We start from the raw sequence: 13,983 nt of genomic DNA, 5'->3' as shown, positions 1-13,983 counted from the left end.
GCGAGACTGATCTTTGACTGTTCAGAACAAAAAGATTAAATATCTGCAAGGTCTGAAGAGTCACTGACTAGGTGGCAATGTGCTACACTGGGAACCTGCCAGGGGTCATGGACCCCATGCAAATACATGACACCAGATCGCTTAAGGAAACCGATGTCACCCTGTCAATCCAAACATTTTTGGGCCCGGTCCAGCCTGGGGCCCCTCAAATCGTTACCACTTTTCCCTGGGTAAACTGAACAGTGAGACCAGGAAGCAATTAATGTTTTTATTTCTGTGCATCACAGTTCAGACGACATTTAAACATGACTTCTAAGGGCACTGATGGTGGGGTTTCCACCCCTGACCTCCAGGGGCTGCAATCCAAATGCGAGGCCCTGACCTGCTTCTCTCCGTTTGGTACCAAATACACTGATCCTGGATCAGCAACAATGGGTAGAAAATACTGAGCTCCTTTTTGTTAGTGCCAATGACTGACCCTGAATCAGTCAGTCTAAGTGCAATACACCAGACCTGGTTCAAATACACATTTTAATTACTTTAACTCTTGAGATGCTGGTAAAAAAAAAAAAAAAAAAAAAATTTAACCCTCCAGTCCTGCAGATCCCTGAGAATTTCCAGCAAAACAACTTACTGACCAAAATGTACAATCATATTGAAAACAGATGTTTCTTCTTAAAATAGTCAGTAATCTGCAGAAAGTATTTAATGAAATTGCCCCAGGTCTGGAAACCAAACCCTAACCTCATTTCTTGTATTACAAAAGAGTGTAAATGACAAGTGGGCGGAGCTCTGTCTATGCTGCCTGGACTGCGGGGCCCCTGGGGGCCAGGTGTGTCTGGGGGCCCCTCTGGGAGGCCTACACTCGGTACAGCACACAAGTGCCAAAAAAAAAAATTCCCCCTTGCACTTTCCCATGATGCTTTGCTGTAGGGTCTAGGCAGCAGGTGACATCACAGGAAGCGGATTCCTGCTCCGAACTGGACTCCATCGCATATTCTGTAGGAAGAAGGAAAAATCAAAATCAGACCAGATCTGAAAAAAAAGTTCCATTGCCTGCAGCAGGGCTAGTGAGTAGGTGAGCAGCTGTGGGTGGAGCCAAGGAAAAAGGAATCAGGTGTGGGTGGAGCAAAGAAAAATGGAATCAGGTGTGGGAGGAACCAAGGAAAAAGGAATCAGTAGTGCAGCTGTGGGCGGAGCAAAGATGGCGATCTCAGGTGTGAGCAAGCTAAGGTGATGTGGCTCAGGTGAGCAGCTGTGAGCAGATCCCAGGCGAGGAGAGTATTTCCATTTGCCCAGGTGTGGACAGAGCTAAGGTGAGGCGGTGATTACAGGTGTGGACCGAGCTAAGGTGAGGCGTGTTCTCAGATGCGCAGGTGTGGACAGAGCTAAGGTAAATGGTAAATGGACTTCCATTTGGTAAAATGGACTTATATAGCGCTCTTATCCAAAGCGCTTTACAATTGATGCCTCTCATTCACCAGAGCAGTTAGGGGTTAGGTGTCTTGCTCAGGGACACTTCGACACGCCCGGGGCGGGGATCGAACCGGCAACCCTCCGACTGCCAGACAACCGCTCTTACCTCCTGAGCTATGTCGCCCCTATAGGTGGGTGAGGCAGTGATCTCGGGTGTGTGGTACCTGTCTCCGCTCTGCACTCCCATGGGAACGCAGTAGTTGAGCTCCAGCCGGGCGATGTTCCCCAGGCGCAGTACGATGCCCACTCCATACGACCAGCGGATGCACTCCGCCAGCTTCTGCAGGTGAGCCCGCGGCCCGTCACCTGGAGAGAACGCACACATGCTCACTGTGCTATACTGCAAGCTCGCTGCGTTCGCCATGTTAAACTCAATGGGAGTATTGTGTATAGGGTCCTAAAGGGATCACAGAGCAGCCATCCCTCTGAGAGTCCAACACAGGTCAGATTGCACAGGTACACAGGTAGCCATGGTTACATAGATGGACTGTACATAGATAGACAAAGTTACACAGATGGGCTATGCACATATGTACCACAGTTGAGGTTGATAGATACGTTACGTCAAATTGTACAGGTATGCACCACAGTTGAGGTTGCACAGGTATTTCACAGGTGCGTACCGTAGTTAAGGTTGCACAGGTTCCCGGCGTTGAGGAAGAAGTGCGTCCGGAAGAGGTCCCCGAATCCCCCGCGGCCTGGACGGAAGGGCAGGGGGGTGTACAGGTGAACCCCGCCTGCCCAGTAGGCCTCCCCACCCAGGTAATCACCTGGAACACCAATGGTGAAAGGTCACAGGTCAACACCGTTTCGGTCTTTGTGGGGGTAATTCTGGTGTGTGGAGAATGCAGACAGGACCAGGGGAGCGGCTCACCTTCACTCTGGGGGCCGATGCTGTACATGCTGAAGCCCCTCACACTGGTGGGACCCCCCAGGTAGAACCTGAGATATTACACATGATATCAGAGTCGCTCTAGCGAGGCCAGAGTCTACAGTGATACACAAAGTCAGAAAATGGAAGCCATGATACATTTCACAGCGAGAATCTAGACTCCAGCTAAGGTAATTTACAGCCAAGCATCGTATCCATATATAGAACCGTCTAACATTCCACACGACATTATGACCAGCAGTACTCTAGCTGTGACACGCCCACAGAGAGCAGTGCGCTGGAAGGTGACTGTGGAAACGTACCTGTCGGCGATGCTGGCAGGGTTGTCTCCGATAGGCATGAGCACGCCCCCCCACAGAGATGCCGAGAGGACCTGAAATGCACACGCCACTCCGTCAGCGCAGGCGAGCAGCTGGACAGACACACAGCACTGCCAGCGCACGATGGACCTACTACTCAGTTCAGGTGACCAGTTGTACTAATTACAGTACTCAGTGAGTACAGGTGACCTGCTGTACTGGTTGCAGCACTCAGTTCAGGTGACCAGTTGTACTAATTACAGTACTCAGTGAGTACAGGTGACCTGCTGTACTGGTTACAGCACTCAGTACAGGTGACCAGTTGTACTGGTTACAGTATACGGCGAGTACAGAAGACCTGTTGCACTGATTACAGTACTCAGTGAGTACAGCTGACCAGTTGTACTTGGACAGTACTCAGTGCATACAGGTAACCTACTGTACTGATTAGAGTACTCAAAGAGTACCCAGTATACCAGCGTCTGACGCTCAGTCTCACTGCCTCAGCCTCTCTCTGCCCAGTTTGCGTTTCCCCCACAGGGAAGACCCTACTCACCGAATCCCAGAAGAGGCGCCTGTTGAGCTGGATCTCAAAGTCCTCCTTCAGGAAGCTGACGTCACCGCCGCTGTAGCCTGCCAGCTCCTGTCAAACCAGGGAACGACAGCCCGGTTCAGCTAGAGCCCGGCACTATAAAACGTGATCGTTTCAGGCCACACGCGCAATACACACGCACGCGCACACACACACGCGCACACACACGCGCATACCCGCACAAACACCTACCTGGTTGATCTTCAGTAAGGCACCTTTCCTCGGTAGGATAGCGGAGTTCCTGGTGTCAATGACCATGGCATGCTAGGGGGGGGGAAAAAAAAAGGAGGAGAGAGAATGAGTGGATCTCACCTGCGCCTGGAACAACGGCTGCCTGCAGGAGCCGCTGCAGGGAAAGAGGAGGGGCTCCTTACCGAGAGGGAGGACTTAAGGGAGTGGCCGCTCTCCTCTCTGATGGCGAAGGAGGCGGTGCGGGCCAGGCAGGCCAGCTCCCTCCACACCCCCTCCCACTTCAGCGTGTGATTGCTCTTCCACACTGGGAACTGCAGGAGAGGGGACAACACTGCAGAGTCAACACCGAATCTCAACACCAGGCATTGACACTCACCACCGACACCAACTGTCAACAGCAACTAGCACTGCTTCGCATTCAGCAATAAAGATCCACACGTACAATCACCAAACACATCGACCCGAACACACGTACACATTCTGTATCACGAACAGTAACAATGATGAATGGTAATATTGGCATCCCTGTGATCTCAGCAGTGATGACTTTAATACTGGCCATCAGTCATTAGCCCATGCTGGGGTGTGTGTGTGTGTGGGGGGGGGGGGGGGGGGGGGGGGGGGGGGGGGGGGGGGGGGGGGGGGGGGAGGGGGGTGTTAGGCTGCTTACGTTGAATTCTGTAGAGACGCCACGGTCGGTCTCTCTCAGCGAGCTCCAGGGAAACTGTCCCGTGACTTTGTACAAGTTTACAGAGAAACTGCAAAAAATAATAATAATAAAAATAAATCCCACATCAGTGTCACGCATCAGCCATGTTCATGCTTATCCTTGGGGAGCAGCAGGGTTTGGGCTTTTCAAAAAATTCTGCCACCAATTCAGACCCAAAGATCCAGCTGAGACGTTACCCGTGTGATCAGCTGCCTTAATTGATCAGCCGACTGCTAAGTAACAGCAAAATCCAGCAGCAGACTGCAGCTCTCCAGGACAAGACTGAATACCTCTCACTTATAGTCAATAATAATCACACAGCAAAATATAATGAAAGGCACTGTGTGAGTGGCTTGCGTGCACATGCGTATTATTATGTGTGTGCATGCATGTGTGTGTGTTTGTTTGTATGTGTATGTACGTGTATAATGTATAAGTGGTAATGAGCACAAAAAGGAAATGTGAGATGGGAGAGTGTGTCAGGGTTTGTTCCCATCTTTTCCTGGAGAAAACTGTAGTTGTTTACTTTTTTTTTTTTTTTTTTTTTTAACTGCGAAGCCACACAGTGTGGAAACTCTGCAGTTTTAGACTAGAACTGTAAGCGCCTTTGTGCGTTTATATTTGGATAGGTCACAGCAGGGAGTGGCTCTGGGTTCTGGGCTCCTGCCGTACTTGCGGTCAAAGTTTCCAGGCTGAGGTTTGAAGAGGGACAGGCCGTAGGACGTCTCTTTGGTTCCGTACGAGAACTGGAAGGTGAGCTTTTCCGCACGCCCAAGAAAGTTTGGCAGCTTAATGCCCAGCACCTACGGTACAGGTAAACCACACACCTGAGTCACCTGGCCTACTTATAACCAAATGTACAACTGAGTGCTGCTTTGACACACAGATCAATGTGCTTTTTCAATGGGTCAAAAGCTCTCCAGTTGGTCACAGCACAGATCCTCTACACTCACCAGATAATCAACTCCTGCAATATACAGGAGTTTCCGGTTAGTAATGGGAAATTGCCACAGTACAGGCCACGCCCCTCAATGACTATCAATATGGTTGACCAGAATGGAATGTTTTTGCTCCAACAGCAGGGAGACACAGCTTTCAGTATTAAGAGTACAGAGCAGAGCATCTGGTGGGTGTACAAAATCTGCGGTCATGGGCACTTAAATAGAAAAGTTCTCACCATGCTTCCTTCATTATTCCCAACCATTGTGTTGTAGCTTCCAGTCATCCTTCTTAGTTCGGTCACTTCAAACGTGACATCGAGCCCATTGGGCAGAGCGTCATTTCCTGTGCATGAAAGCGGATGTCTGAAATCGTTCATGACAAACCAGGCATTCTTAATCAAACCTTCCAATATCGATCTTATCCATGTAATATCAGTTAAACCAGAAAATCTCAACCACTCCAGGCAATATCAATTGAACCAGGCCTTCTCAACCATTTAAACTGTATTCAAATACTAACTTCAGCCACACAAATGCCTCTTACACACAAAGAACAGGTTTTCATGCCAGGCTAAGTATATGCTAATTTTTACACCCCGTGGGGTTGCTGTGTACTGCTGGCTACCTTGACAGGTGTCGATGAGGACTTCCACCTGTCTGAAAATGCCCAGCCGTAGCAGCTTAGCCCGAGCCTCGTGTGATTTCTTCATGACCTGCAGGAGAGATGCACATCCTTGACAAAAATATCCACAATTTCTGTACAGACAAGAGCCCATTCACACAATGCACTGTCACCAGGCACTGACATACAAACGTCAGTAACCTTTCAACAAGGCTGAACAACTGACAGTGTTACTGGGTATTTTCCGATGCAGCTTTGGTCCATTGACCAAAACATTGCAGCTTTTCTTGCTGAGATAAAAGTTATTTTAAAGCGATGCTTGATACAACTGTAAACTTTTCTCCGAAGGTGAAAGATACTTACATCTATGAGGTTTTTGGCAGCGAAGACTTCTGCGATTTCATAACCCAGGATGTCCTCTTTAGTTCTTCCCAGTCCGTCTATATGAACACGTTGGACTACAACCTAAATAAGAAAAAACATACCGTATATTTTCAAACAGCTTAATCCAGGAGTTAATGCTGTTGCTAGAGTTTGAGCTATACGATATTTGATCACCTCTGGTGAGCATGCTGGGGGTGTAACCAGCAATAACGAGTGACGTATTTAAGAATCGGTGTCACTCTGCTCGAAACCGCCAGTAGCCTACTAGTAATGGCACTCTGCAGCTAGATGTTCAGTACACCACCATCTCAGTTTATGAGAGTTCGCTAATGTTCTCATCTTTAACGAGACTCTGTGGCCACAGTTAAAGAAAAATAATGAATATAGCCACATACTTTCGTGCCCTTATGCAGTATTATTCCAACAAAAGCACATTTAGTAAGCCAAATCTTTGAAAACATGGTACTCACATCTTTGTTTTCAAGAACTTCTTGCTTTGACTCCGGTTCCACCTCCACCATGTCAACATCATCAGCTTGCACCCCAAGGTCAGGTCCTTGCATTGGAAGGGGGTCGAGACTCTGAACCGTCAGAAGAAATACCGATCAGTGCACTGCTGGCCATTAACCAACCCTGGCTAACTTAGCTAACTAGCACTGCAACATTCTCGAGGACCATGGCTAAATAACGTTGCAGATCTTGTTACAGCTTTAATTATTTATCCAGCACGGTCGCTGCATGGAAAGGTTACATATAAGGTGATTATTTGTTCTGCAATATGCCATATTTAAATTCATTTTTTGCCGTTCTGAACACTCTAGCTTAATGTTGACAGGTCTAAGTCTTAACGTTAGCAAGCTAGCTACGGCCTACTCGTGTCCATAGCACATAGCAAAGCGATCAGAGGTCATGCACAGTAGTTTCACCCTTCAGTTACAGCACGTGGATTTACCCTGGCGTGGACAGTCCCCATGTTAGATTCTCGATTTTAAAAAATATGTTCCTTTGAAGATGTTTGCACGATATTTACTGCAATTCAGGTGGTAAAGCAATAGACACTATTTAGCACTTAAAGACGACACATCCGTGTAAGACGCCATGACACCTCCAACCCCCTCCCTCCAGCGCGACGATTGGCCAGGGCGCTGCCCGCTGTCACTTTATAGGAGGAGACTGTGCACAGCTGCCCCATCCGAACCATAGACATATATATTATATACATGTCTATGATCCGAACTACAGTTACTCTAATGACAGACTGGAGTAATTTCTAATCGGAAACCAGAACTACGGACCAAAAAAAAAAAAAGAAAAAAGAAAATAAACGCAATCACATCAACTATTTCTTAAAATTCCATAATGATGCAATGTTTGAAAATGAAACAATTATATTATCTGAACAAAATTGCATAGTTTTAGTATTTTCCTCAGTTTATCCGTTTTTTCTCAGTATTTTATGTACCCTTTACCCATCTCTGTTCTTTCTGACTGTCTATCGCTCTCTGTCTTTTTGTAATCAATCTGCCTGTCCGAACTGACTCGGACCAGGAGAGGGCGCTATACTTAGATAGGGTTTTCCGGTCAAGTTTTGTTCAAGACGGCTGGCGCCAAATGATTTGTTTGGTTTCAGTCAAAATTATTTTAAGGCCGAGCATTAGACCCCGAAATAAAACATTTAATGAAGTAATATTTTGTTAAGGCAACCCAAAACATAATTTTATGTAACAACAACAACAACAGCAATAATAATAATAATAATAATAATAATAATAATAATAATAATAAATAGTCAAAATGATCCTCTTTGGATGTTTTTTTTCATGGTCATACGTCACTGAAATAAGTATCCAACCTGTAGTTTTTTGTCTTTTGGATTTAATCTGCTCTATGTCTAAAAATAAAACAGACTCCTCAATATCAATACGTGCATCTACCACAATCTTAATGTAAAAACGTCCCAGTGTTACTAAATGCAAAGGGTGTAGGGTAAGCCAGAACTGATAACAGAGTGGAATGCTTTGAATAATCATTATTATTGCTGTTGTCTCTACAGGACAATTTTCATTTTTCATTGACCCATATTTCTTCTGATTATTCGCTATGTGACGGACCAGAATCATGGTCCCACCCTTTTCTCATCAATGAAGCTCTCTCTCTCTCTGTCATATCATCGTCCCTGTCTCTCGTCCACTTAATATACTTTGTACCACCTCGTGCGCGTAAGCCAATCAGCGCACGTGGTGCGCGCAGTGTAGCTGGCAGCACCCGAAACGGTCTTATCTTAGAAACACAGGCACAAATACAACGTACAATCACCGCTTCTAAAATGGAGAGAATTTGCTTTTCCTGGGACCTATGTTTGTTTTTTGTTCTCGTAAATATTTGTGGTGTGACGGGAAACACTGCGCTTGCAGGTAAGGGCTTCTCGTTTGCCTTTTTGACTATCATAGTCCTGCATGTAATTCGAAAACAATTCCGTTTCCAGCTTCTCTTGTCAATAATTAATTTGCGTTTTCTGTTAACGGTTAGCCTTATAGCAATACAAATTATGGTGTTATTAATTTACTAGCAAGGTCTCTGGTTTGTTGGCACATCTTAACTGCAAGGAATAGGAAATATTAACTTCTGGTTGGACTGGACATTGCCTACTTGGATCGTTGAACAGATCATTCTTAAGCTACTTATATATATATTTTCTATGAATCTACCAAAATTAAAATATGTACTTTTTTATTGTTTTAAAGGATATTTAATTTTGGGTATGGGTGGGTTCTTGGAACTATTTGCATCTGGATTTTCTGTGGATTTTTCTCTGTTTATGTCGTTTTCCTTAATATCCCAATTAATAATGAGCTGTAATAATTCTGTTTATGTTTTCTTATAATGTATGGAATTTCTGAACCTTTTACACTGATTAAGTGTTAATATGAGGATGAAGCAAAAGCAATTTTGAGATGCACATCTGGAACGGTCAACCGAGTGAATCTGCGATAGGTAAATCAGCCAAATTATGAAAAGCTACAGAAAGCTCTGTGACCAGAGAAAAGGCGTTTTAGCAGTAACCGTTCTTTGCTCCGGTTTTCCATGTGGGTGAGCCTTTTAAAGGTGGTGTGGTCCTTGAAGGCACGAATAGGATAATACAACGACCGAGTGTAAATCTATCATAATTATTTAAAAATAAATTTCACCCCTAAAAATATGGTCTTTATTCTACATTTTGCTTCTTATAATCTGTGCGTTCAATAGTAAATTGGAATGAGAAGCGCCGAGAGCCACACTGACTTGCACACGCGTCAGCCTGTTCAATTTAACGGACCCCATATTTCAGCTCAGTGGCACAGAAAAGCTACAGAGTGACTCATGAGGAAAGAAATCTGGCTTCAGATCTGTATAAATATCGGTTGTAAATTGCATTTGATCTTTTATTTCTTTTTATTGAAGTGGGTTGTTGGGCAGTTACTGGGAAGCTTGGGCAGGCTTTATGACTGCTCACCGTGGAGCATATTCGGCTTTCTGAGAAGAAATAAATGAGAGGCTTACTATGTAACTCTTGGCCCCAAAACATATTTTTGAACTGTTAAGGGCGAGATTGAGAGCAGCAAGTCATCTGAAATTTCACTCTGGCACAAATGCTTGTGGACGGAGTTAAAACAGAGTTAAAACAGAGACGCGTGCCCGTTTTCTGTCGAACGCAGACCACTTTTTTTCTTGCCAATTAAAAACTGAACGAGAGGCTATTAACCGCACGGTGCGCCCGGATTAGCACCAGATGTGAGTGGCTCCGCTAACGGTGGCCGGATCATCAGAAAATGGCATCGGTCGCTTGGAGGCTGGATTATTGTTGCTTTGATGTTTCGGGATTATTCACTTGGCGGCGGAAGAGCACGAGGATCCTACAGCGGTCGTGGCCTCTCTTAGCCGTAAAAGTGATGATATTCGTTATATCGCGATAATATTTTTACTAATAAGATTGTTCGTGTGATAAGACTTTTTCTCGGGAAGGTTAGGCCATAAACCTAGCTCTCTATGGGCCACCTCTTGTTGTCTGTCGTTCCCCCTCCTGGACTAAGATTCCCCCTCAACGGAGTCTCGTTTATGAGCGGTCCTTATGTGCGTCTGCCATGCTGTAATGGTTTTATGCGCATGTGTTTTCATTTGAATGACGTTTGACAGATGTTCCCTTGGTGATTTCTGTGGTTCCATCCAGATGTTGACGAATGCTCAGAGACCACAGATGACTGTCACATAGACGCTCTCTGCCAGAACACGCCCCAATCCTACAAGTGCATCTGCAAAGCGGGGTACCAGGGGGATGGGAAACAGTGTGAAGGTGAGCGCACTGCACCTGTGCAAATGTGGGCAGTCAGCTTCACAGCCTATGTGTGTGTCTCTGTGTGTGTGTGTGTGTGTGTGTGTTTGAGAGAGAGAGAGAGAGAGAGAGAGAGAGAGAATATATAGAAAATACCCTGGTTGGGATTCTTGAACTGTTTATATTTGGCATCATTATCTGTGATGGTCTTTGATTAAGGAGTGACCTCTTAATTAAGCTTGGTCTCAGAAGCAGTTAGACTCACTCATACATGACTGTGGTTCAATACGTGTTTTGAGCAGCAGTGTGTTTCATGCATCAGGGAATGTGTTACATATATGGTTTGAGCAACAGTCTATTCCATACATTGTTCGAGTGACAGCATCACCTGTATTTCAGCAGGAGCATCAGTATGTTCACTGGAGACTCGTGTTGCTCTTACACACCTCTCGCACCTGTCGGAACTCAGGAAGTTCAGTCGCGTCAGGGAAGCTCCGCCCAGCACAGGAGCCTTTTAATTAGGCCACATGTATCAGACAGCTCCTTATCCCAAGGGCCCCAGGGCATGGATCTAATCCCGAGGTGGCGGGACGCACAGAGCAACCATTTCCTGCAGGATTAGAGCCGCACGAGTAATCAGCGGAAATGGCGGAGGTTGAATTTGAAACTTGTCAGGGAGCAGCGGGCACATGTCAACACCTAAGCAAGGTTTCAGGAAGCCACTCTGCAGGGGGGCTAGCTAACACCCTCTATGCGCTCCTGCCCCTCCTCCTCTCTTTCTCTCTCTCTCTCTCTCTCTTGCTCCCTCTCCCTCTGTTTCTTTTACAGTAGTCAGTAATTGGCAGGTATTTTACTGTTGTGCTTCAGATAAATATTCCACCTGTCCCACACCCTCATTCCTCATTGGCTGTTTACTAATTAGCTCATTTGCATGTCTGTCAGATGCGGACGAGTGTGATAATGACTACACCGGAGGCTGTGTCCATGAGTGCATTAACCTCCCGGGGAACTACCGGTGCACCTGCTACGACGGCTTCTCCCTGGCGAACGATGGACACAACTGCCTGGGTACGTGTTATTATCTAAATAAAAGAGTGTCCTGTTTTTAGATCAAACGTACATGCGTTTTTCACTTCTTGGAGATGAGCTCATTGTTGTTTTTACTTTATGATTGGAGATGGTACTTTTCTAACTGGTTTTCGTGTGTTGCGGCTGAAAATACACAGCAGACAGTGTTGTGTAATGTGAACTCGGTGCACTTCAGAGTTGGGTGTGTTCATCACATCAGTATGAAGCAGATCCCTCTGCCCCTGTTTCCATGGTTTCAGAAACAAGCACAGCGTGAGCTTGTAGGTGTATTGACTGGGGTCCCCCTCCTCTAATGTCTCAGTGGAATCTACAAGCAGCTACATCCTGATTGGTTAACCCACAATGTCACCGCCCACTTGTGCCTTGCCCTTTTTGACTACATTTGGTATGAAATCACTAACTGAGCTGGGAAGGGCTGGTGTCCACACTGCACTGATCTATGCTTGAGTATGAAGTGAATAAAAACACACTAGCACACTAAGTGAGAAAGTTTTCAATAGTTGTCAATTATCAATGAAAGTTATCAATGTTTCTAATATATATCATAAAAATCCAGGGCCCCCTTCCCTGTTGTCCTGTCCTTGACCGTCCCGCCCTTACCCTTTATATTTAAATATTTATATTTAAATAACTGCAGATGTTTCCTCACTTGTTAGATGTCTGCATTGTGGCTGTTCACACATGAAGAAAAAGATTTATTGTGGAGTTTAGTGGTATTTTCAGAAACAGCAGCATTCAAAATCTGTGAGGTGTTGACAAAATCCTGCTGCCCCCTCTTGGGGCGCCCCCTCAAACCCCCCCACCCACTCCCCCACGTCTGCGCAAACGTGGTAAACACCCACATCTGTGTCACAGCCATGTGGCCCCTCCATTAATTAAAGTGCAGAGTCTAGTACGTCCTGGTGGGAAAAGGGGTTGCATATTACTTGTGGCTTAATAGCAATTACCTCCTTTCTTTCCGCAAACTGATGTGCATTTCCTTTGACAGTCTAAATCTAGCTTCAAAGCAAGCACTGGAATCCAACTCAACAGGATGTAATTGAATGTTCATTATGCGACTAGTGACACAATCAGTTCTAATTAAACAAAGTTGTAACTCTTCACTCATTGCATCTCCCTGAAATATGTTTATAGTATAAAATAGTATATCTGTACTACAATAATTCAGCCAACCATGATGAGGAGTGGTGGGGTGATTAATTTACAAACACTGTAAAATAGAACAGTATTATGAATTAGAATCACCGTCGAAACTACAAAAAGCTACTACTACTCTCTCCTTTCCTTCATACTTTTTCTTCTCCCCTCACTCTCCTTCGCTGTCCTTCTCTCCCTCCCTACCACTTTCCTTCTGTCCCAGGAATGATGGGCAGAGACCTCAGGCGCTTTGAATGAAGGGGAAATAAGAACAGAACAAAAATAAAAGCGTGACATAAAGCGTCACATCTGTCTCAGCGTGTGTAGGAAGTAATTCCATAGGGCTCCAGATGCTTCATGTCAACTAGTTAGAAACTTAACTGATTTGAGATTAGCTAATGGGGCTGTGATTAAAAGATACGTGCTATAGCTCCCCCTTTGTCTTCAAACTTTTTATTTATTTATTCTATCCTGAAGGCAGCTGGGTCCAATATGTTGATAATTTGGCCCTTTTTATGAATGACTGGGGCTGGTACTAGTTTGTTTTCTTTTAAAATTCTCTCACTCCCTCTCTCTCTCTAACTCTTTCACCCCTCTCTATCTCCCTTTCTTTGGATTGTCAGGAATTGTGTCAGCAACATCCTTTATTTAGTTACAAAAGTGTTGAACTCACTCAGTTTCCTAACCACTACCTCAAAGTGGCAGGTTGTACTGTAGACACTGTTTTTGCTTCTCAAATTCTCTCTCTCTCTCTCTCTCTCTCGTAACACATTACATAATGTAAACTGTAATGCAATTTCATGAATGATCTCTCTCTCCTTTTCATGATCTCTCTCTCTCTCTGATGTGTTGTACATTTTCTAACCGGTCCAAATAAACATTTGCACAGCCTGAAGCCTTATCAAACAAAGCAAAGGTGCTGTGGTTTTAGGATCGATGCCCTGGGAGCAGTAAAGCTTGGCAGAGTTCAGGGGGCAGAGGAATGAGAGGTGATGGGAGGGAAGGGACAGCATTTACAGTCTGTGCACAGTCACGGAGCGCATGGGCAGAAAACAACAAAAACGGAAATGACTGGGGAAACAGACTCACTACAATAAATATTTAATCATATTCCAGACAAAAGTGCGTTTCAAGTGGCCATATGTGATGACAAAGACAAAGAATCAGGGAAACTCAAGTGGGAGCTCCATGACATTGGCACACCCTGTTCACAGTACTGGGGCATGACTGGCTGGAACAGGACAATACTAAAATATCGAAAAATACTCTCAGTGGAAAACTTAGTGCCCAGTAGTTGTTGCAAAGTGAGCACAGTCAGGTCTCCAGAACAGGTGATTTCTG

General features: G+C 45.3%; 2 protein-coding genes across 5 annotated transcripts in view; one reads left to right on the top strand and one right to left on the bottom strand.

Annotated features, from left to right (window-relative positions):
• Window positions 1-256: 256 nt before the first annotated feature.
• On the bottom strand, window positions 257-7,238 carry LOC118231045 (sorting and assembly machinery component 50 homolog A). Of its 2 annotated transcripts, none has more exons than XM_035424473.1 (15): window positions 7,060-7,238; window positions 6,578-6,688; window positions 6,087-6,188; window positions 5,727-5,814; window positions 5,338-5,444; window positions 4,833-4,963; window positions 4,122-4,209; window positions 3,634-3,762; window positions 3,452-3,523; window positions 3,224-3,310; window positions 2,671-2,741; window positions 2,351-2,418; window positions 2,100-2,255; window positions 1,641-1,782; window positions 257-999 (listed from the first exon to the last, which is right to left on the bottom strand). In XM_035424473.1, exons 1-15 carry the CDS (start codon window positions 7,078-7,080, stop codon window positions 954-956), a joined length of 1,419 nt encoding a protein of 472 aa, XP_035280364.1. In that variant the 5' UTR covers window positions 7,081-7,238; the 3' UTR covers window positions 257-953. The 2 variants fall into 2 exon arrangements, with proteins under 2 accessions (XP_035280364.1, XP_035280365.1); XM_035424474.1 differs by having other exon boundaries at window positions 2,100-2,246.
• Window positions 7,239-8,314: 1,076 nt separating this feature from the next.
• The window catches only part of LOC118231123 (signal peptide, CUB and EGF-like domain-containing protein 1), a 30,276-nt gene continuing 24,607 nt past the window's right edge, over window positions 8,315-13,983 (top strand). For 2 of the 3 annotated variants that reach the window (XM_035424644.1, XM_035424642.1), the window contains exons 1-3: window positions 8,315-8,521; window positions 10,315-10,437; window positions 11,359-11,484. In XM_035424644.1, the coding sequence (XP_035280535.1) occupies window positions 8,434-8,521; window positions 10,315-10,437; window positions 11,359-11,484 (337 nt within the window). In that variant the 5' untranslated portion in view covers window positions 8,315-8,433. Of the gene's footprint in view, window positions 8,522-8,596; window positions 9,102-10,314; window positions 10,438-11,358; window positions 11,485-13,983 lie in introns of those variants that run through there. The other variant, XM_035424643.1, reaches the window with a different exon arrangement.

The sequence above is a fragment of the Anguilla anguilla genome, chromosome 7 (genome assembly GCF_013347855.1).
Source record: "Anguilla anguilla isolate fAngAng1 chromosome 7, fAngAng1.pri, whole genome shotgun sequence".
NCBI lineage: Eukaryota > Metazoa > Chordata > Actinopteri > Anguilliformes > Anguillidae > Anguilla > Anguilla anguilla.
The sequence above is the reverse complement of the archived record's forward strand: the minus strand, read 5'-3'. Positions and strand labels throughout refer to the sequence as shown.